The following is a 24,636-nucleotide window of genomic DNA, read 5'->3' on the forward strand; positions in this document are numbered from 1 at the left end:
CTGGAAACCGCCGAGGGAACGCGAAAACCATTGCAAAACTTGCGTTCGAGCGTCGGTCAGACCTCGACGCCTGCGCGAGAATCACCGTGGTTCAACCACGCACTTGTCAGGTGGGGATTCACCTATACGAGCTCGTTCCCGTCTCTGCCTACGGACGCAAACAGAGACAAGCCGTCGTGTGCGCGGTGTTTAGAAAGTCCGACAACGAGAACACGGTGAGGTACACCTTGGTACCAGAAGACATACCCATCGGAAAGGTGTACCAGAAGGTTCAGCAGTTCTTCGTCGTTGGTGGGGGCAACCCTAAGCTAGCGGTGTCAGACGGTGCCGGGCGCTCACTGCTCGTCGATTCGCCGAGCGATCGACTTCGAGTGTACCCGTCGATTCAGAAAAGGATTTTTCGTCCACGGAGGATCCCCTCGCTCGCTACAAGGAGAGAAAAGAAGAAGGAAACTCGTGGTCTCCGTTCAGTGCTGAAAAGAGGCTTCACGGAAGAATATGGAGAAGGAACAACCGGATTCCTTGGCGACCGTCGCCGTCGTCTCGGAGAAGATGGCCCAGCCGCACAGCAATTACGCGCCCAGCGAGGTTTACTCCTCCGCCGAACCACCACCGGTAAGCATTCAAGTCTCCAGCGAACGAGAAACTCCCGTTAGGGATCAGGGAGTCTTTTCGTGGAACCTGATCGGGCCGACGGGAATTTTTGTTCACGGTCTTCGCTCGTATCCGTTTCATATGTTGATTCTTTATGTAGTGGGTGGATAGATTTCTAGTTGGAAGTAGTAGACTGTTAGTTACACGTGATAGAAGTCGGTACATTCTTGGGTGCGAATGTACCAGGGTATTATATATATTAGGTGGACTGGAAAGCAATGTCGTTTCTGCAATACTTGTTTACCATTCCCTCATTGATTTTTATCGATCTAGTATTGAAAATTTCTACACTAGATGGCAGAAGGCTGTTGATAACGAGGCCGATTATTTAATTAATTAGAAGTAGAAATCTATTATCTATTAAAAATTTGTTTAAATTTAATGTAAAAGAAACGACATTACTTTTCAGTCTCCCTAATATTTTTAGACCGTGTTTTTCTCGTATCAACTCTTAATGATTCCGTCAAAGTTATTTCAGGATACACGCTAATATATCGACATTTTATCAAATAATTTTAGCTTTTTCATAAGATGACGTGTACGAATTAATTGTATTAGGTTGTCCCGAAAGTTTCTTTCGCGAGTTGCACTCAATTATTTTATGTGGTCGTGTTTATATAAATAGACAATCTAATTTCATAGATATTCATGTTGTAACAGTAATGGAGCAAAATGAATCGTGCACAATTCGGTAATGTAACATAAAACATAAAATATTGTGCATGTATTACTTATTAATAAAGCGAAAGAAACTCTTGGGACAACTTAATATAATGCCTCTGATAACCAATAACAATATTGATGGCGAGTGGCAGCTCCATCGGCCTGCAATGTTAAATTAAATCCCTTGAAAATTGTCTGTAGAACAAAAATTCAGCCTATAGAGAGTTAAAATGAGAACGGGGCGCATCGAATCAAATATTTTTGGGAAAACTATCTCTCGCTATGAATTGCCTGATAGATTTCTACAAATACGTATGGATTCGAACCTTGGTCATCCACGCAACAGTCTAGAATTTTGCCATGTACATCACAAACACATTCAGTTAGATTTTTAAATATTTCTTCTCAATTCTTCATCTTTGCATCAAATCATGCTTCAGTTTGTTTGCGATGGTTTCGTTGTCGAATCCGTAAAGATGAGTACACCTAACATTTCGCCTTGGCATCAAGGACACTCGTTCTATCGATCCGAAACTGTATGAATCTTCAACACGTGTAACTAACAATTTGACCACCCATTGTGCGAGTCAATTCCTGGACGGAGTCGAGCAAAATTTTACTATAATAAATAACCCAATTATTAACGCATACATCAGGTTCATTCCCGCATTACTTAATATAGTAAAACAATACCACTTAGGTATCTTTTAACACATTCACACCATAAATCCATAACATAAAGTATGATAAACACGGTGATTCGAAATTTGTCGTACGCATACGAATTTTGCTTATCTCAGCTTCGGAGTACATACGTTGCACGAAGGTGCAGTTTCGAAAGCGATTCTCGGTCTCCTCGTTTACAGACTGAATATTCAATTAAACTTTCGAACTCCCACGACCACGGCAGCCTGATTTTTTTCTTGGAAACCAGTGCACGCTTGAATTTACAGTTTATAAACAATTCGACATGGTTCGTGACTCCGGAACATCGAATTGTTTATGCATGGATAAGGATCGCGCGGACGGTGTCGCCACACTGCCGATGAAATTCGTTAACAATCGTGCGATTCGTGACATTCTTTTGGCGCTTATTTGTATCAAGTTTGTAGCAGAGTTGAGCAGAATTTCGTTCGAGTAATAGATGAATAAAGTTCTCTATCGAGGTTCACTCATTCACTCGTTCATATAATACAACATGCGTTGGATTTATGGCTACCATTGAGTGGCAAAATGTGCATTTTAAAAAGTAAGGTCAGCGAAGATGGAGGTTTCCAAGTTTGATAAAAATATTTACAAGGACCCGATTCTACGGATGAGATCTTGGTATCATTCTCGTGGAGGACAACGTATATTTCAGTATCTAGATGTTAGTACAGTAATTACCATACAAGTGGGCGCCATATTATTCGTTCAACCCGTGTTACAAGTTTAATCTTCCGATGATGCTATAATAGTAAAGCAAACGCGTAGAAATTGAATTTCTAGTCATGGCACAGGTAATTTAACTGTGATAAATTATTCGAGTGCAGGTTAATGGAAATATTTGGTCGCGCGGAGGATACGATAAATTATTCCACGACAAAATTTGTGATAGCTTTGAATCGAGAGCGGTGTTCGTTACAAAGAGCGCGGAAAACCGTGCAACGCACTTCCGTGAAAGTTTCCGGACAAGTTTTTAATTGAACGAGTCACGATCACGCGTTGCTACCTGTTGATTTGCTTGATCGAACGAAACCCGTTGGTACGAGTGGAAGAAGTCGGGCAACCTGCGGGAAAAGTAACCTTGTCACATTTTACATCTTGTAATTTCCGCGAGTGAAATACAGGAACTTACATATTTTGCGAGCGTGACGCCATGTGCCCTGAAAAATCACGCACGACGTGGTTTCATTTTCAACGTCAGCTACGCTTCTCTTTTTTTGTTTTTTATTTATTCGTTTATTCGATCAAAACCGGAAACTTTCTACTATCCGTGAACGCGGTCGGTCGGCGGCGCAAGGAACTTTCGTGGCGGCCATTTGAAACGACCTTTTGTTTCTTTATTCGCGGAGGCTACAGAAATTCCACGTTCAAAATATCCACGCCTCGAAAGAACGTTTGCGATGATGTCAGTATTTGTTTCGGGCTGGTTACATAAAGAATGTCTGTCCTTCAAAGAAGAAAGACTAGGAAAGTATGTTCAACTTTCAGTCGGACGTGTCATCATCTCAATGTGTTCAACGTTTTCCATGTCGAATAATCTTGCTGTTCAAGGTGAATGTATTATAAAACTTATAAAACCGAATGACGTTGCTCCAACGGTTTTGTTTTTTATTATGCATAGCCCACTACTGAAAACAGCGTACGTCTGGTGGATTTCACCAGGAGTGATTTAAATTGCGTTTCTTTTTCATTCGAAGCATGACCGGAATTGCTCAAATCGAACAGAATTAAAAAGTGTTTGACGTTTCACATCACGTGCCGATGCCTGCACCGTTGCATCGCAACAATTACGGTTTTCTGGAAGCCAACATTTCAGTTTCATTGATTCAGTCAACTACTGTTTGTTTAAGGAACTATCGAACAAATGTTATTAATAGATACCCATGCTAATAATAATATCAGTAATGAAACGCGAACGTTTAATATAACGAACAAAGCAATAAGTAATGCACTAGGATAATATTAATGAAATATTAATTAAATATTAGATTTTCGTGTGATTCATTGATTTTCATTGATTCAGTCAGCTTCTGTTGTGTTTGTTTACGGAACTATCGCCCAAATCTTACTTATAAACAGCAATGCTTATAACAAGAAATGTAAGCGTTCAATGCCCTGGACGAAGTGATACATTTATGCATATAGAATATCAAATATATATTTAAATAATAGACTCTCGTGCGATGTTTACTTATTGATACACTCGACATGGCGCGAGAATCGCTGAATCGCTGAATCGATCAAATTCCAGTAGAAAAAGCATATAGCTTCGAGTAAATAGCATAATCTGTGCTGGGCATATCGAGCGTGTCTGGAGACTTTAATGCGTGGTTTGTGCACAACTGACTGCGCGCAAGTTGCGAGCACACAAGGGCGTAGATATCAGTAATCATTTCATCATGTGGTCATCCTGCTATTATTTGAATAGAAAATAATTGAAACTTGAATTTCCTGCGATATCATGTAACGCGATACTTATTATACGTATGTTCATTATACGTATTGTATTCGTTAGTTCAGTAACGCTTTTATGCGTTGCTCTTTCGCGAACATCTTAAAAAAATCATCGCTGACGAAGTAACATCCTGGCACGATTGTTTTTGCGTTATTTCTCTTAGCGGCTACTATTTGCTTACAAGTTTGCAGACCGCGAATTATCGTTTAAGTCTCTTATGTAAGTTGACGCAAATTTTAGCGTTCGATTCGCGGAAGAGCGTCTTTCCTACAGCGCGACTTCCGCCATTTTAGTCGGTCTTCGCGGTTTATTTCTCGGAATAGAGGACGTTCGTATAAATCTTTCGAAAATATCTTTAAAGATGAATTAACAACGAGAGATAAAGAGAATTAATGTGTAGCGGTTGTAAAATCGTGTTTACGTAGTTATCGTGGCGTGTTTACGTCGTGTGAAGTAATTATTACAATTGTCACGGAATTTCTTACCATTCTCAATTTCGTGCACACCAAGGCACGTAGCGTTTGGATCGCGGAAGAATGACGGGCGTTTCTAATACTCTTCCTCCATTCTAATTAGCCACACCGTGCGTCTTCCCCGGTTGAAAACAAAGTCCCGTATACTTACGCTAACTGAGTCATTGTGGTAGGATTCTTTTCATAATTCATCGATTAATATCAACAAACTTTCGTTGAGCGAACAACGTGCCTGTCTGCTGAACTATTACACTCGAACGAACGTAACGTACAATTAGTCACTTTCGATTTTTGTTTTATCTGGCAATATAATTGTCATTTCAAATGTCATTTTCCTCCAAAATGGCCACCTGTCCGTCAATTTAATTCGATTCACTCTACGAAGATAAATGTCAGGTATCTACTAAGAAATGAATACAGTATGAATATTTGTTTCTGCCAATTATTATTTTACAAATGGAGTATTGGACGTATAATAATATCCTTTCGTCTCGAGTGCCTGGCAACAGTGCCTGTTTACTTTTGTCTGGCAGATCGAGCGGCATAAAGGCAGCCTCGGATGGCCTACTATCTCCTCGGGGCCTCTCACCTTAGAGTCGTCCATCCACATCGAGGTCATTATGAATACGTACAAGTACAGTCCGTGTCACAAGCGTTTGCCCTTTTCATTAATGTACCAATTAAAGCAACACACGTAATCGTTCTGCGTGCATCGAACAAAGATCGTTTCGATGGGAAAACGTTAACCCGCGATCGTACATGGAAAGAATTATTTTTCCACAATTCGCCATCTCTTATAACAAGGTGTCGTTTTAAAAGTTACACTATTGCATAATCACATTCTCCTAATTTTAGATGTTTCACGAAAATTCGCGAAAACAGTGCTTCCATTGCACGGCTGTACAATTAAACGCCAAAGCATTGAAACTTCGTAGTTACGCAGGAACTTCGTAGCTAATCGGTATGCTAGGTAAATCCCCTTGCATGTCGATGCACGCGAAGCATGGCGATTTATCTTTATGGTAATCGGCGATGGTCGTTTTAATCGTTATCTGCGGGAGGCTCTTCCTGGTTATTCATTACACGTCGATAATAATAAATAAAAGTTTTCGAAAGTACTCTCTTTCGTTTCGTAACGCATCAGTCGATGACGTAAAAGTTTATCACAAAATCAGTAGCGAGCAATTGTTTCCAGCAGCAGAACAAATAAAACGAAACGAGTTTCGACTGACTTGAAGAATTATAATTTCGTTCGAAAGAGAGAATTTCAAGTTGCGGGCCGAACGAACGTTCTAGATGGGCTGGAATTCGTGCGCGACTGGTCCATCTGGTTGTCAATGTCGTGGATGTTTGTCTCGTTGATGTCTGGGCGTGTCGATGAGAACATAGTATCCTCTACAAGTCACGCGATTACTGCATCGAGCCCACAAGGACAGGGAAATGCGAATGATATCGTATTAATTAGAATATCTCCACTGAATAATTAACGTCGCGATGACGTTGATGCCCGTCCAATTATCAATAACGAACAACGATCGCGAAATAACAGACAAACCTCTGTCTGTGACTCGATAAATAGAAATTATTTTACGTTGATTCCATATCTGTTATTCGAACGAAACGTTGTTCATCCTACTTACACTTGGTATTCGCGGCGAATTTTTATGATTTCCAAGGTCCACTCGGGCAACGGAACGAGCTCGAGGCGTGAAATAATAGTGTCAGGGTACAGTTATCGAGCGCAAGACTTACATTATCAGGCTTATTTCCGCCTCGTAACTAACAACCGGTGCATCTCGTGTTACGCGTACATCTGTATGTCGATCTACACTCTTCTACACAATCGGTCTTAAACCGAGGAAATACACTGTTGCATACACTTGCCGGCATCATTTTCACGGTTCGGTGACGAATAAAACGAAACGAGCGGAAAGAACCGTATGTAAATCTAGTTGCACATTTTATTGGCCGTAGAAATGAATCCTGCGCTTTATATTCAACTATTTATGACTCTGATTTCAGTAAAAATATTTACTTTATACTCTGTTAAAGTACCAATTTTTTAAGTTCTGGACCCGATGACCCAAGTCTCAACCTGATGGACATTCAATATTTACTCGACCAACCTTCATAATAATTAATCACATAGATTGCTTCGACATTTTATTTTACAATTATCCATATGCTCTTGTGATTGTGAGAAAATTAAAAGTTATACGATTTTTCTTTATAAACAAGAATTAATTTCTACACCTAATTAATTACATCGAAGGAATGTGATAGTTTTTATTAATATTTAGCGTACTTCACGAATGGTTTTCTTTAAAAAAAAAAATTTGAAGGAACGATGAGATCAAAGTACGCTATTCTACGTTGCGTTGATATTGATTGCAATTTTTGAAAGTGTCGGTGACAGTTAACGAGGAATCGCGTGTAGGGAAACTGTGAGATTCTCCAATTGCGTTTTTCACTTTTTCCCGCAATTAGTTTCATTCCACGGAGTGGGAACGACGCGAGACTATGCGAAAGGAGAGCGTGAAACGACAGAAGACCTCGACTCGGTTGGTTAGCCAGCATGAAGTTCCACACATTTATGTGATTGCATTCTGCGTGCACGCTTCGCATCCAACGCATTATCCTATAATGATTCTTGCACGTGTTTCGTTGGTGTATCCATTCATCGCGACGGGTGTGGGTGCGCGAATCCACCATGAATTGGTGTCTGCGTTTCTACTGACTGTCCCACAAAATGTGGTCGTTACTTCGATAGCATACTCAATCAGTAATAAAAAACATTTAGTTTCGAGATGCAGCCACATTTACTCACGTAAATTACATACGACTTAAAATAGACTCGTTGGTCGATAAACAATCTCATGTATATCGTATCAAAGGAATAGACACATAAATTTTCAAATCTCAATTGAGTGTTTGTCCGAGAAAAACATTTCGTTGATTCGAGTAACGAGCCAGCCATTAGAGTCTCCCTGTGATTATAATTCCGCCATCTTAAGCGCAATTTGTCCCATCGAGTGGACACGCGAGTAATCGGAGAAGTAAAATGTGTATAAAAGTACGACAATCCCATTTAGAAATAATTTTCTCATACAATTACCTGCAATCATTCTTCCTTTCTGTCGTTCGCATTTAACTCGTTTCATTGTTCTCTGAATTGCTCAGAAGAATAAGGAATTACTTAGAATTGGAAGTCGTGTCTTTTCTCTAGGAGAAACTTGTCTTGATTCGATCCAATTGCATTCCTTAATTTTTTCAATGGTTAGCAAACGCAATCAACGCGATAATTAAAAATTCTCTTTGGTCTACCTACAAAACGTAAAATAAATAACGTTCCAGCTCGTAATTGCAAATGATCATCGTTCAGTTTATAAAGTATTTAATTAATGTGACTACGTGATTCGAGGTGGAAAATGTTGGATATAATGTGAACAAAGATTACAGAAGAATAGAAGTATACCGAGCACAAGACTACTAAAGATCCTTGATGTGAATATAGTTAAATTTATGCTACCGGTTGATTTCTACTCAGTGAGATCACCCACGGAAGTCAGGTTTAACGATTCCTTTCTTCGCCCGCGAATAACGATCGCTACGACCGATATAACCATGAAATACACCTATGATTAACATAAAATAGGTACGACAGAAATAGCGACGGAATACTCGTGGCAATTAGTTCTTAAGAGGTACACGGTTCCGGTACACGGCGAATAAAATGATTTTTTTACCAAAGCAAAATGTACCAAATGTGTCGTGCTACTTCGTGCTCTTCAATTATACTCAGACTACCGAACACGGTAGTTACAGAAACTGGTACAGTAATAACTTGTTAACCTACATTCTCTTCTTACGTATCCGTAATACTTGCGCGATCGACAATCGCTCGGATCCGATATAGTTGTGGGAAGTAGATACACGAAAGTGAAAAGGAATGAATTTTTATTTTCTGGATCAACGTTTTCAGACTACAGTTTATCGTTTTAAACGAGGATTATTTTACACGCGTGGAGTTTTATATCGTTGCTATTTTTAAAAGCGTTTTCTATGTGAAATTTATCATAAAAATTAACCCCGATGGATATTTGTCTTACACTTGACTCGTTTTCAGGCGTACATGAGGCCAAAGAGCACAGCGGTTCAAATCGCGAGGATCGCAGCTATCACGTTGGTGACAATGTCCTTCGTCTTTGGTAGCTTCTTCCTTGCTGCATCCTGGGTCCAGGCTCGAGCAACCTGCACCCCCGAGTCCATCGCTGCGATGCAAGCAGAGTTGAGGTTCCAGCAACAGCAGCCGTCTGTCAACTACCAGCAAGGTGAATTCCTGAAGCACCTGCAACCAGAGGCACTCATCCAGGTAAGCTAACGAAACATCCCGTAAAAGACAATCTTATCTGCAACAGAGACATTAAATTAATAGAAGTTGCGTGATTATAATTTCAGTGAATTTTTCTATTTGGTATTAATAGTACCTATAGGAAGAAGACAGCTAGAAAATCATAGGTATATTATTGAAATTTATTAAATTCGTGGTTTCTTTTATTTTCTTTATGTTCTTTAGAAAAATTGTTTGAATTTGCGAAAATGAACGAAGATAATGTGCAACAGTGAAAACTAAGAAAATAGTGCAGGCCAGTATAATACCGCTTTGTAGAACTTGGATTAAAATTCCCAAGTAAGAAACATACGCTATACATCGGTCATGGACGTACGAGTTCGAGAATGGCTTTTCCTCCGTGAAATTTCTAAACAGAAAGGTCGCCTGCCGCTGTAAACTGTGTCTCGCGTCAGCACGGTACCAGCTTTCGAGATTTCTAAATTTTCACCTTAAATTCAGTCGATTGTAAACGCCTCGAGGATACAATTGCTGATCGATCGGTTCCCGCGGATTGTTTCCCGAGTTGTTCGACTTTATGATGGAAAGTGAGGACGTGAAACGTCGAGCGTCGCGATAATAGCGCTAATACGATTAACGCCGACGCGATAAGCAAGGAAACCAATTCGAAAACGTCAAAAGTTGTTAAAGCTTTAGCGAAACGGAAAATTGCTATAAATAATCGATAGCCGCTGTGTCGAAGGTTTAACTAAAATAGAAGCATCTACTTTGTAAGAATAACGCGGAAACGAAAGTTTTATTCAAAATTGTCCATTGGTTCTACGTTACTTTCTTCGCCGCGAATCGATATTGCACCCCAATAAAACATAAGTGGTAGCAAAAAGTGTATCTGAGAATGAAAGTGAAAACGTGAAAGTAGAATTGGTCTTTGTTTTTCTAGCAAGAAAAAAAGATAAACGAAAAGGAAGAAGTCCCGAGGCAATAGTTATCTAATGGTATCTTTAATCTGCGAGAAAGTATTCATAGAATATATCATTCTTGTAATTACAAGAAGATTATTACGAATTAAATTTCTACACGCTGCGTTTCGTTGATAACCGTATTAATGAAATGAAAATGTCGATGCCTGGGTCATTGTCGAAATTAGTGTGAGTCGACGCGAATATGAATTTTAATGCAGTCTACCAAGCATAAGTACCCGTTATGATGAGACAGCAAAGAAGAATGGCTTCTCACGGCACTCGATGGAACGAAAGGATCGTGCTGGATCTGCGGTCACACCCTTCTTTGTGGTATTCGCTTCGATATTATCGGCAATAACGAACTATTGAGATTTGCCATGATCTATCGCGAACTTTTTCATCCGTGGAGTAGATTCGTAGCGCGGGAATTGGCGAGCGTACTGCACGATTCGACTGTTATCGAGTATTGATCGTAATTAGAGGTCCCTTCTTGTGAGGGACGTAATATTTTCCTCTCTATCATAAGGGTTTGGTGAATATCATGACTCTGGTATTGTTCAATTTCTGTTTAATTAAGAAAACCAAAATGAGTTTGATAAAAAAAATAAATAAAAGTTTATCCCTGTTAATTATTGGAATGAGCAGGCTTGAATTTTTATATTTATGGGAGAGTGGACTTTGAATGATACAGAAAAAATTTGGATCGGTAATATGATTACTTTTCATGTATTAAAGTCATGAACGCCAATACAAGTAGCGCTTCGGTGATTTCAATACTTGGGTAACAATGCCATTGCTGACTTGGGCGGTTTTGAAGAAGTATTGAGTTGATTTATAAATCATTTCTGTTCTCTAACTTATAATTTATTTCCAAATATATTATTACATAATAAATCTTAATCAATTGTATAACCACCATCGTTGATCAATACTTGTTCTCATTTAGGAAGCAAATTAAAAATACCTACGTGTAGAGGTACTCCAGCAGCATGATTGTTGAAATTATTTATGAATTAACCCAATATAATACTGTTTGAAATATTCTCTAAATATTAATCCAAAATAGCAACCTCTAATTCGAGGCCAGAGATGGCACACGACGCACATAATTATGCAATTACCAGGGACAATCCTCGACGATGAAAGTTTTCCCAGACTTTTCACGCTCTTCTAATGTTCGTTAGAGTGACGGAGAGTGGGGGATGTTAATGAGCGAATTAGTCATAAAAACCTCAGGAACTTAGAAAGCGTGGATTTATTTATGATCGGGACGGGACGCGCGCATTCTTGTGCAGCTTTGCAAAAAGAGAGCGGCGAAAATTTGAATTGGGCACGCAAATTGCGGATTCCTGGCTCGCGGTGCAGAAAATTGGTTTTGTTCCCGCAAGAAAGTATGTAGTATATCGTGTCACGTGATCCTCGTTCCTTATACCACGTCTGACCAGCTGGTAGTCATTTGCAATTTATCGTGAATGAATCACTAGTTGCTGCGATTTTCAGCGATGGAAATTTCGCGTTTCGCTGAATCAGTTAATTTAGCCTAACGAAATGTCGAATAAATATTTTTACTTAAACTATAGTTACAAACGATTGAACGTAAAGGCGCAGAATTAATGTCTACACCTGATATACTGAATTTAAATTTAAGAAGAGTTCCAAAAATAATTCTTTGAGTAAGACGTTTCCATTTCGACATTTATTCTTAATTTTACAATCATTAACGCACTCAATTACAACAGTTCAAAGTTTGTTTTGAAGTCGATTGATCGTAGAAGGGGACGGAAACGGTGTAACAGCGTGACAATCGATGCGACCAAATGGGATTCGATTATTCAGGATCGCGTGCTCGTCCGTCGGTGATTTCAATGCCGTCGTCGATTAATCGTTCCAGGAGCGACATCGAACACGTTTTCTCGCTCGTAAATCGCCGAGCTTTAGGAACACCTTTGTATGCAAAGGAAAGACGTTGCCTCGAGACTTATCGATAGGAAGAGAACGACAATTAATTCTGCCGTCCAGCTAGGCGAAGAACGGTGTACCAGTAGACAAACAGAGGATAAAACGCAGAAAACGAAACGCTAAGAAGCCGTGCTCACCGGTGCTAGGAGCTGCGTTCAAGGAGAACCGCAACGGTGAATTACGTAATTCGGGTTACGTTCCTCGGTACGCTATCCTAACGCGAAACAGGAAATCGCCTTTTCCACTTCTCTCCATTTACGAATCGCGCCACGTGTTCGGAATTTAGAATTCGGAATACCTATATCGATCGTCGATTTGGAAATGTTCGTCCTTAACCTCTTAACGCGTGAAATTTTCTTTAAACGTTGATATAGCTTACTAGTTTCTAGGTTTTCTAGATTCTTTTGCTGGATATCGTACCCAAGGGACCTTATGCCCCGAAGAGCTGGACAGCGAAAGCCTCAAATATTTTATTATAAAAATTACTTTGCCCGCCAGAAATGGCGTGTTAGTTCACAAAATTGTCTTTGAATTGATAGGATCTGTGGATTCTACAAATCTAGATTGCAAGTCGACTTTAAATGACCGCGACCGAATTTAGATTAAGGAACGCTGATCCAGATAACTATTCTGGCCATATCAGGTGGTTGGTCACCAACGGGTGATAAAACACGAACAGACGTGTTACTGTATCAAAACGAGGACGTTCGTGGAGCAACTGGTGCGTGCAGAACACCTCCCGTTTGCATTATCGTGGGACAAGGACGACTTAACGGCGATTTAAATAAAACTTTATAGAAAATTTCCATTTACGAGCCGTGACTCGTTTCACCGCTTAGATCTAATCACGACTGAAGGATTGTTTGCAAAAATAGTCAATAGACACGATCGTTCATGTACAAATGAACTTTGACGTCGAGATTTATAAATGAACTCAATGGACGCCAAGGACTGATAAATTTATTTTTGGAGAAATCATTCCTTTTATTAACATCAGAGAAAATAGTATCTAAAATAGACCAATTAATATCTAAAACGACTATATGAATAATAAATACAGTTAAAGTTATTCAATTTAATCTTATCAGTTATATTTAATTTAACAATGCAAATGTGGTAGATGCATGATTTGTTAGTCGACGAAATACTACGACGCAAATTGCAGTAGACACATAGAGAGCTCCCTTGATTTTACATTCAGCGATCAATCGATATTCGCCATTTCATTAGGTTCGTACGAACGCGTTAGGTTGGCTATTCGAGACTCGTACGACGATTTTACTTTCTACTGATTGCCATAAGCGAGCCGGAAACCGTGCTATAGCTGCGCTATTTGAGCGAACAACGTACGTGGAAATCTTTATAAATTTAATAACAAGAAAATATAAAAGGTAGAATTTTCTGTATCGGTTTTTCTATATTTTTGAAGTGGAGATGCTAAAGTAATATGTATCTTTAACGATACTTAAGAAACCAACAATTATGCAATATAATATAACGATTTTCAAACTAAATGCGTCGAGTTCATCTCGAATTTTCTAGAGCTAAATCAATTGAACGTTCGACGAAGATAAATGTTGGCAAGAAATATGATCGACGACGAATTCTCTAAAATAAAACATAGGTTGATGATTATCAGAGGAATGCATGATCTCCTCTGACAAACTTTCACTTGTTAGCGGGAAAAAAAGCGTAGACGCTAATGTTCTCGGCGAGGCGTTTAACTTTCGACACGCGATCGATTAACTATCAAGGAAAACCCTTTCTTGCGAAACATACATGCCAATTGTATAGCATCTACAACAAATTCGCCATGACGCCATTATTTTTCTATCGAAACGATGAAGGGCAATGAACGTTAGACTAATCGATTTCAAGGATACGCGTTTGTTACGCGCGTGTTAATTATCCTCATTTGTCTGTGTCGTACGTTCGAAGTGCTTCGTCCTTTTGTGGTTTTGATCGCCTTGACATTAATCGCCACTTTGAGATTTCACAATGCCGAAGGAGAATCGAAGTTTCTAAGAAGCACTTCTGACTCTTTCAAGTGCTGAAGAGTTCGAAGAGATCCTCAAGCTTTGGTACCAAAGGTTCAAGTAAAAACAATTCATAGAAAACAAAAAATGTGACATGTAATTTGCGTATAAAAATCAAATAGCTTTCTATTAAACATTAAAGATACGTTTCGCTTGCTTTCTTTCGAATTGCATTCCCGAATACCGATGACAAAAGAATTTCCAAGCGAATCTATGCAACGTTAGCTTTTTTCCTTCTATTTTCTAAGGGAATGCATTATGAAACGTTCCGTTGCATGAGAGTCGTTCGATTGGAACTAATTTTTGCGTAACGGAGGGAAGAAAATTATCCACTGTTTACGTAGCCTCTTGCCGAGGAAAATCGGTTCAGAAATTATCAGTACTTTCTACTGTTTTCTTGATCTTAATTATTCGCCTTCCGTTTTTTTCTTTATTCTTTTTTTTGTTTCTTGTTGCACGCCATCGCGAGTTTTCCCTTCTAAACAGTGCAGAAAATACTGCATGCTCTGTTACATGAATTTTGTATCATCGTTCAACACGAGTTTTATGTTTTATGTACCAGTCGACCACGAAACCTTGTTGACTGAATTTATCGACGAGTCCAACATTCAAGTACGACTCGTATTATTCAAATCAGGTATTCAAATCAACTGTGTTGGTTCATGTTAGATGATTTCGTAAGCGTCGTAGTTTCGTTGACCCGTAGTATAAAAATATAATATAAAAGCAAGCAAGTTCTTCTATTATTATATTATAGATTGGCGGAACGATGGAAAACAATCGTAACCCGAAATAAATATAATTAATAGAAAGAATCTTGCATTGCAAATGTGAATAAAGATAAGAAAATGCAATATACATCATTTTCCATACAATTGCCTGTCATTGTTCTACCAACTGTCCTTATTCAAGGCGTTTTAGCTTGAAAAGTCTTGGCGAATACAATTAAAACGTCGCTTAATGAAGAATGTTCTCTTCTAACCACCAAAAGAAGGGATTTATTTGCTCGACTACTAAACGAGACACCGCAATTAAGTCCCAGATTTAGTAGTCGTCGAGATCCGAGGCGATTAGGGAAAAGTGAAATTTAGATACTCCCGTGAGAGCGGGAGGATTTTCTAATACGCGCGAGTACAACGCTCGAACGAGGCGTCGAACGAGCGAAAACGATCGTTGATAATTGATAAGGAGCGGGTTTCCATCGTCAAGGTGATGCAGCATGTGAACGGAGTCTCAGAAACGAGCCGGCTAACAATACAGTTAGCTCGAGGAGAGAAAATCTTTTCAGAGAACATTCACCCTGGTACTGGTGCGTGCAACGGGCAACCCACTTTCCGTTGTGGTACGTACCTTTCCATCAGAGAGTTGAAAAAATGCGGCGCAGCATCCTCAGGATGCTTTCATGTCGACGCTCTTTAAACTGCGATACGTTCTCCGTTAAAAACTCGACGAATCGCCTTGGCGCGCGACGATGGAAAAATAAACCGTTTATTCCGCGATTATTTAGCGCGAGAGACTCCAAGATTCCGAGGACTGAAAGTATAATCAGGAGGATAGTTTCATAATCGATGCAACTTGAGTCAGTGTTAACGATCGTTTGCTACTTTCCATGATATATGCATGTGATGCAAAATTAGCTTGCATTAATGGGCTAGGGATACTTGCGAGATCGAAAAAGAGTACTCATTCATGAATTTTTTTCTATGATCGGTTAATATACATTTTGTAATCAGAGTTTCTTGACTCGAAAGGTATATTCTGGAAGATGAAACTGTTGGAGGATATAAAAAAAAACATGGTTTGCAGTGAGCAGTGTTAGGCAAAGCTGGATCATCTGAGATTAAAAATTCCAATGGATTTCTTTATAATAATATTAAAACCAGTACTTAATGGTTTATACCTGAGGAGACCATGTATTATAGAGCAAAAAGAGAGCACTGTTCGATATGAAGTACATGATTTTTTTCTTTCTTGTTCAAAATAAAGTGACAAATGACATATGAAGACCATAATTTACTTGGTAAAAATAAAGAGCAAGGATGAATTGGGAGAGCCAGACGGCCCGATTAGAAACAGTGTTCCTCGAACACGGCAAAAGTGTGCCGTCGATTTCCATCTTCCGAGCGACGAAGGTACGAGAGTGCAAATCTACACCATCGGGAACACGCCGTGTCCTGTAATGCAAGCCTGCCAATGGGCATGTCGCGTAATGACGATGATTACCCGTCATAATGGTCCGCTAATTGATAGGCAGCTCGCAGAAGGGGTTGGCAGGATTTCTAAAGAAAGCCTGTGGGAGCGAATGGTCGTGCCCCCGTCTCCGAGGCAAATTGCAATACCGATTTCTTCCTCTATATTGCACACCACGCGAAATCCGTCGATTTCCTTTTCCTCGCGAGGGCCTTCTTGTTCTTTGCCAACCTGATCGCTCGAAAACCAAATGGTGGACGGAAGTGAACCTCTCGAGTGCCAAACAATTACGAAAGAAGATCATTCGACGCTTAATTTCTATGAGAATTTTACTATTATTTTTCTTTTTTCACGTGAATCACGAATGCTGTTCATAGTAAAATATACGTTTGTATTGTCTCGAGAAGAATCCTTTATTTAATGTTTAGATGTGATTAGAAAAATTCTTCTTAATCTGTAGGTGGAATGCATCAGTTTATAATCTATTTCAGTTGTAGTTGAGACTTAAATATTGATAAATATAGAGAAGCAAGGAATACGATGACGCCAGAAACGCAAATCGTGGTCACCTGTAGTTTAGAGGACTCGAGAAGTTTCACTTGTTTCGTCCCGTTCTAGGTTGACGATTATACAGGTTGTCGCTCGAGCACCGCAAAATCGTTTCTACATCCTGACCGAGCAATTTCCCAAGTGGAAAGTATCTATCTGCCCTGTTAACGTCGTGAAATATCTTCAAGAGTAAACAACTCCTAAGAGATCTCACGTTTCTGTAGAACTTTACAGATTGAACTTAGAATGAATAATCGGATGAAGTTAACTCCAAAAGATTCAAAAATACTGTAGATCACGAATACAATTTGGAATGATTGAATGTAATAAAATTCAAAACGAATCAATAATTCATTTTGTTTTTAATCTCTACTGCTTTCCAGAACATAAATAAATATGCGCAGATAGACCACTCAAAACAAAATCTCGAGTATCCATTTCTTTTACGTGAATACTGTATTTTGCGGAATCGAGTATCGCGAGGCGAGAGTTATCAACTCGTGTATGTAGATGTCGATCCACTTTTCTTTGCCCGAGGTATCTGCAGTTATTTCAGTTTTGCCCTAAAATGGCAAAACTTTCTCGCAAAGTAAACACGCTATCGAACAGCTCGCACGTAACTCGCCTGAACGGTAGTGGGAAGATCGAAGTCCGACAGGAGCCGAGTCGGTAGCCGAGCCATTCCAGCTGCCTTTCATTACGTTCACCGATGTTCTAGAAAGTTGTCACTTTGCGCGAAGTAAGCGAACACCGAACCCAACGAACAGAAACGTCGGAATCGTCAGAGCTCGCCCAGTACCTGATGCAACTAACGTTTCTTGCACGATAATGGTTTCCTGCTGACCGATCACAAATTAGGCTCTCGAAAGTAACGAGTGCCAACTTCCTTCCTATAGTCGTTTACTAAATATGTACGTGTTTCGTGGCAATTCCTTGCTGAAATATCAATTGGAGAGGCTCGCAAGAATGAAATAAAACTTAACGTTCGACACGAATTTCTTTCATTGGAATCCAATTTGGCACATTTACATTGTTTCGTTAGTAGAATAACACTGGTCAGATATTCGAGCAGAAATGGTCATATAAATAAATAAAGATTGATATTCAGGTATTATTCTTATTACGATAATACAATTTACAATCCAATCAATTTATTTCACTTTTCATATACACTGTTCATTCAACACAATTTTCATTCAGATTTTCAATTTACGTGTCAATACTTTCATTGAGAAAATATATTATTCCTTCATTAAATCAACCTTGACAATCTAAATTTACATTTCATTGCAACATTAACATATCGTAAGAAGCTCTTAAGATGACTCATTGAACAAGTCATTTAACTTGTTCTCATCTAAGAAGAACGGTCTTAAGATTGAACGCTGTCTCAAATTTTATTAGAGAAAAAATGTGAAAGTGTAGAACATCTACTATTCAAATCAGAAGTGGATTGCACTTTTACTTTTTTTGCAAGAAATTCCTCCTTCTTCCGGCGGCCCCAGAGTATCTTCGTAAGAATCTATGAAATCGCTTGGTCCGTTCGCAGTTGGCGCTAATTGGAGCATGTCGCGGCAGCGTATCGCCTTGGACGGCCATTATTATTATTATCATTGGCGATTAAATGTAATTAAAAGCCAGGCAATAATCGTAGCCACGGGGATAATTGGATCGCATCATGCGAAGTACCTCTTCCTGGCGAGAGAAACCGAAGAAGGTGTAAGCGCCAGGAGTGAACCTACCACGAAGATAACTTTTCGAAAACTCAAACTAAAAAGATTTTTAATTTAGCTCTTTCCACTCCTACTCCTAACATGTTATCCTAATAATAACTGGACTATAGATTCAACGCATTTATGGCATGCTAATCTAGAAACATATGCAAAACGCACGTGGAATAAATTACATTAAGAGATAGAATAATATTAATATTTTATGTTTAACAGGCGCGCTTTGTATACGTTTAGCATATGCTTTTCGCATACACACATGTCATGAATGCACAAAGCGTGTATACGAAAATGGAGATGCGATTTGAGACGTGGGTTCCCCGAACCAATTAGTTTCTGTCTAGATCCGTCACTGCTCGGAGTCTCGAAAGCTGGATAAATATCTCCGCAGCAATCGTCCGTTGATGCAACTCGTCTTCCTGGTCGCGACATCAGGTCGCGAGTGAAAGTGAACTTTCCTTATGTTATCGCACTATAACCTCGCCCGAACGATGGAAATCGAAGACGAGCAACGCTTGATTAAACACTGCGATCTTGTATACGGGATTAAACCAAGAGATTTCTAGCTCAAATAAAAAACTTTTTCGTGGAACACTAGTTTTAATAATTTCGGAAATTTAGATGGGAAACCAGGAAATATTGTTTAAATATATTATCACCATCGCCACTCTTATGATTATCAGATTTTTTGCCTACTCTGTGTAACGCATGACGCTATTTCACGATGAATTAAAAATTATTAAAGGGAAACAATGATGACTGCTGATAAGTGGACTCGACTGTCCTTGAGACGACTGTTGACGTCAATGGGTTAATACAGTCGGAGGAATGGGATATATTGTGTATCCCCATATTGCATGAAATTTATTCGATACGTAAAAGAGGAAGTTATTATTAGCTCTGCGCTAATATTTGTTATTTATACGTTGCTCGAAACTAAAGGAAGATTTTGTTGTATTTACAGGAGTCCACCGCGGCGAAGGAGATCCAGCAGAGCCTCGCTGAGAACACACCGTCGAAGAAGGATCCCGAGCCAGACACCAAGGATATAAAAATTCAGAAGGACGACGAGAATAATTCAAAGACAGACAACGAGAATGGTGACCACGACGAAGACGACGACGACTATGATGACGATGAGTTCCCTCCCGTCCACATCAAACTACCTCTTCAGTTTGATTTTGACGAGATTGCAGGAGTAAGTGTACTTGAAGTGTGTAGTATAGCTCAACAAGTTTAATTGGAGCTCCTTTGGACTTGAGTGGCAGGGATGAGATCGGGTGATTATCATCTAGGTCTCTGGCCTAGTTAGCGATCTGATCCTATTTAATACAAGGAAACCTATGACCGGATGACGAAGATCGACGTTAAATTGAAACTGGGGATCCTGTTTAACATGTCGAGCTATATAGACATATAGCTCTCTATACAGAAGATTACAATCTCGTTTCTTTCCAGACTTTGATCCAAGAAGCACGCAGCCGAGTTTCCTGCGTAGTAGAAAGACGAAGGGCCGACCAGGTGATGGACGGTGCTAACAACAACAACGTGGAGAATGCTACCGATTCGCGCTACCAAAGGCTCAGCGGGGAACGCGTTGCTATTCTTTGCGAATCTGGCAATCCTCATCAGGAGTACGTAGACATTATTCTATAAAGGATCCTCTTTGAAGAAAGTCCAAGTTTATCCAAACCTCAGTTAAATACCACGTCAAAGAGTTGCTGTCCGTTTTCACGAGGCTGTTTGGCTCTTAGGCAACAGGAGAACGAGATGCTCACGCCGATCATCATTCCCCTGGGAACTGTCCAAGTGCCTCTTCAAAATCAGGAGCAGAACACAGGCTACCACCAGTACCAAGTCCACACTCAGTATCAAGTTCCTGACATGCAGCAGTTACCTCTTAGCGACCCACGCGGTCTGAACCACATCCCACCGGGTGTTCTTCCCCCTGAGCTGCGAAATCTCCCTCAAATGAACGTTGAAATGAGACCTCCGCGAATGGGACCACAGGCGCCTGTGATGGGACCGCAAGGGCCCATGATGGGACCACAGAACCCAGCGATGGGACCCCAGGTGAGTCTATGTCACGTTAACCGCAACGAAACGGGTACAATTTTAAAATAAAAGGTTGATTACTCGTGGCACTTTATCGTTTGTTGATAAAATTATTAGTTAAATTGATCAGGAACTATAGAGCTATCGAGAATGATATCAGAACTCTTAATTATTTATAAGTAGACTGCGGATCTTTAGCATTTATAGGAAATTTGGATGTGCAAGAAACTACAAAATGAAAACAATATGGAAGAATATAAAAAGGATTGAAAGTAAAGTTCATGTTACAATATTTGCAGAATAAAATAAATTCCTATTTAGGTTCAATTTTTATAAGCACGATTTTATTTTGCATAAAGATCCGTAGTTTATTTATAAGCTACCGCGAAGTGACCTGCCAGCTTCACACAAACGCGACAGCTCTGTCATCCTAGGGATCAGTTACCTGTGTCAATAAAGCAATAACTGCTGTTTCGGTTTACGACCACAGAAAATCGCTTCCAGCGAGTACATCTTGCAAACGTTGACGTAGCTAACGAGCTTCGATTTGTTTAGATCGAAATGCGCAGAATTCCCATCGAAGTGCGTCAGTTCCCAATGAATTTCGTGAGAGGTATGCGCCCACCGATGCCCCAGGATCCCCAACAAGTACCCATGATGTACCAACAAGTTGAACAGACAAATGGCGGATACGGTCAAGAACAGGGTCCAATGATGATGCCTCCCCCAGTACCGCAGCCTGAGGGTCAGGCTCCCGAGCAGAGGGTGATCCCACACGTAATGATCACGCAAACCGAGCAACGCCCACCTCAACCTCAAATGCCACCTCAGATGCCACCTCAAATGCAACCCCAGCCTCAGCCACAGCCTCAGCAACCCCAGCCTCAAGTTCCTGAGAGACCGCGCTCTCCATTCCAAGGAATTCCGTTCGAAATTCGAAGGATCATCCAACAGGTGCCTTTGGAGATCAAGAATATCATTCAGCATATCACTGGCGAGGCTAGACCCGTCCCAGTACAAGTACCTGATGGTGCACGCCGTGAGGTAATTTATTATATTAAAAGTACTCACAGAGATGAGAAATGCCTCGCATTTCGTGACATTTACCTTCACTAAACACCGCGACTTTGATTTGTTGTTTGACAATGGTGAACTGGTGTAAAAAAGAACCTTGCCAGGTACTTTATCGTTTAAATGCTGAGATATTATTTTATTTCAACAATTTCACCGACAACGGATGTATTCGTGTGTTTCAGAACGTGCAAGAATTCAAGCCGTTCCCGGAAGGAGCTCAACCCATTCCTCTGGGACTTCCACTTCCGGTAGAGGTTCGAAATCTATTGGAGCATGGAAATATCGAGGGCCGCCAGCGACCGGATGGTTCCAACGAACAACAGGAAGCTAAACCTTTCCCTGGACCGGACGACGACAGCGAGGAGGAAAGGAACTTCCCTGTACCGGCGGAAATTCGCAACATTATTCACCAGGTACTTTCCAACAATACACTATTTTATATTGTTCGAGTGGCAATAGGGAGTTCCTTTCTTGAAAGGAATAGTTACAGGTGTTACGTTGTTGATCTTTATATATTATGATTTATACATATATTATGTATTATGATAAAAAATTTGATGCAAGGTATAATTAAAAATTGGTGTACTCGAATTTCTCATCGGGGAATACGAGGTAGCGTGGCCGAGCGGTCTAAGGCGCTGGTTTAAGGCACCAGTCTCAATGAGGCGTGGGTTCGAATCCCACCGCTGCCAGTTAACTTTTTTTATTCTTTATTTTCTTAAGATATACACATCAGTAACACGTAATTTCTATTAGATGCTATTTTCATCTATACACTTCTAGAACTCTCACATTCAATTACATTTCTCCTGCCGAATATATTCAATTTCCTCTCAACGATATATTAGGTTGTCCCAAAAGTTTCTTTCGCCTTATTAATAAGTATATATACATGCACAATATTTTATGTTTTATGTTACATTACCGAATTGTGCACGATTCATTTTGCTCCATTACTGTTACAACATGAATATCTATGAAATTAGATTGTCTATTTATATAAACACGACCACATCAAATAATTGAATGCAACTCGCGAAAGTAACTTTCGGGACAACCTAATATTTTATTAAGTCACTCGACGATACCGCTTATCAACTTAGAATTATTTTTAATCCCCAGGTCGTGGAGGGCAACGCTTTCCCAATGCCAAGATTCGCTCTTCCGTTGAGACCTGTTGAATCTTTGGACATACCCGTGGAAGCCCGTGCCGAAGTCACCGACGGACAAAACGCCGATCAAGAATCGGAGCAGCGACAACAGGACCAGCAACAAACACACATGATGATGCAGCAGCAGCAACCGCAGCACTTGCAGCCGCACCAACAGCAGCAACCACAAGAACAGGAAGAGGAGAGCCGCCCACACTGTAAGCTAGGAATTCTATTCGTTGCTATACTTCGTATATTGTTAGTTCCAATTAATAATTGTTTGTTTTTGTTCGCAGATATGCAACCGCGTTCGGTGCGCTCCATTCCTGATGCGTTCGTCCACCGTCGCGAGAAGCGCGTCCGTCGTTGCGCTTGCGATTGCGCTTGTTAATTTCATATTCAAGCGCATATCGGATAGCAATGCCTCGTCGTACCCGGTCGAAGCGAATGTCCCTGAAAAAAAAAAAAACGAAAAGAACACCTCGAAGCATGTTTGATCAGTTTCTGTGACCTAAAGAATAAGTACCATTTCAGGAAATCCAAACACGAATTCTTCCTCACGCATCCTGCATTTTTCCAAGTCTCGGTGGCAAACCCACGACCAGGTACTAACTAGAGGAGCAGAATGGGACAGAGAGTCGCGGAGATAAAAAAAAAAATTATTTCATTAAGTTCGTAGTATTACACGGTTTCATAAAGCAGCAGCGAGGTCAGCGTTTCGTTGAGGCTACTCGTAAACACGTTGGCAAGATAAAAAATAGAGTAATAAAAGTGAATAACGACTATCGTAAAATGTAGGGATTCTTACATTGAAGAACAAACGTTTGAGTAGTCGGAAAGAGATCCATTGATACCAGTGATATTCTTTGAACTAACTTTGAACTAACTTTGTCATTAAAGTTTCTTCTTCTCGTGATAACGGCTGCATGTAGGGAGGAAATGGGTGATAGAAATATAATCTGTGATCGTTTCTTTCGCTCTCGTTGAAAAGAAGAAAAATTAAGAAAAATAGCTTTTCAGATGATCGGAGAACAGGTTTGGTTGTATTATATGTTTCACGACGATCGCTTGGTGTATTAGGTAAATGTTGCCAAGAAAAGCTTCGAATTTCTTAACCGCAATTAACACTGATATGTTTGTTTAGCTTTAAATCGGTTCATCAAACGCGCGAAAATAAAATTCGACGATCCTTCTGTGAAATCCAATCCAGTCTTGGCGTCTATTTGTGTAGCTTTCATTTTGTACTTGCAGATACGTTTCTGAATCACACTTTGCATCTACCCTAAATTCTTTAAGGTATGGTCATTTTATTATTCTGTATTCCTATATTATATACATATATATATATATTTTTTTTTTTCATGACAATTAATAAAGTGACAAGATTATTGACTAGACTCGACACAACAAGTACATGCTTTTAATATCGAAATCTTTAAAAGACATACATACACACAGATACAAAATATTGTTGGAGCTTTTAATATAGTTTAGTTGAACGTACCGTTTTATTATTAGTAATACGCCTGAATTGAGAGTATTAATAAATATTCCCAAATTACTATTTTTACATTAGAATAGAGTGGATACGATTAATTTCCATGGTAAATACTTTGGCATTGTTCATGC

General features: G+C 39.8%; 1 protein-coding gene and 1 non-coding gene across 2 annotated transcripts; both read left to right on the forward strand.

Annotated features, from left to right (window-relative positions):
• The first annotated feature begins 271 nt into the window (after nucleotides 1–271).
• On the forward strand, nucleotides 272–24,404 carry LOC128894620 (bromodomain-containing protein 4). Its single transcript, XM_054156465.1, has 9 exons — nucleotides 272–615; nucleotides 9,077–9,322; nucleotides 19,692–19,925; nucleotides 20,186–20,361; nucleotides 20,482–20,800; nucleotides 21,338–21,826; nucleotides 22,039–22,269; nucleotides 22,979–23,225; nucleotides 23,304–24,404. Exons 1-9 carry the CDS (start codon nucleotides 499–501, stop codon nucleotides 23,396–23,398), a joined length of 2,154 nt encoding a protein of 717 aa, XP_054012440.1. The 5' UTR covers nucleotides 272–498; the 3' UTR covers nucleotides 23,399–24,404.
• Nucleotides 22,468–22,548, forward strand: Trnal-aag (transfer RNA leucine (anticodon AAG)). Its single transcript has one exon. It is a non-coding gene; the product is annotated as a tRNA-Leu (tRNA).
• Nucleotides 24,405–24,636: the final 232 nt, after the last annotated feature.

Source organism: Hylaeus anthracinus, unplaced genomic scaffold (assembly GCF_026225885.1).
Source record: "Hylaeus anthracinus isolate JK02 unplaced genomic scaffold, UHH_iyHylAnth1.0_haploid 4, whole genome shotgun sequence".
In the NCBI taxonomy this organism is placed as follows: Eukaryota; Metazoa; Arthropoda; class Insecta; order Hymenoptera; family Colletidae; genus Hylaeus; species Hylaeus anthracinus.

Excerpts from the sequence above, each read along its gene's own strand:
- LOC128894620 (XM_054156465.1), top strand. The coding sequence starts at position 499 with ATGGAGAAGGAACAACCGGATTCCTTGGCGACCGTCGCCGTCGTCTCG. Across the intron at positions 22,270-22,978 it reads TTCGCAACATTATTCACCAG|GTCGTGGAGGGCAACGCTTT; the intron begins GTACTTTCCAAC and ends TTTAATCCCCAG. Across the intron at positions 23,226-23,303 it reads AGAGGAGAGCCGCCCACACT|ATATGCAACCGCGTTCGGTG; the intron begins GTAAGCTAGGAA and ends TTTTGTTCGCAG.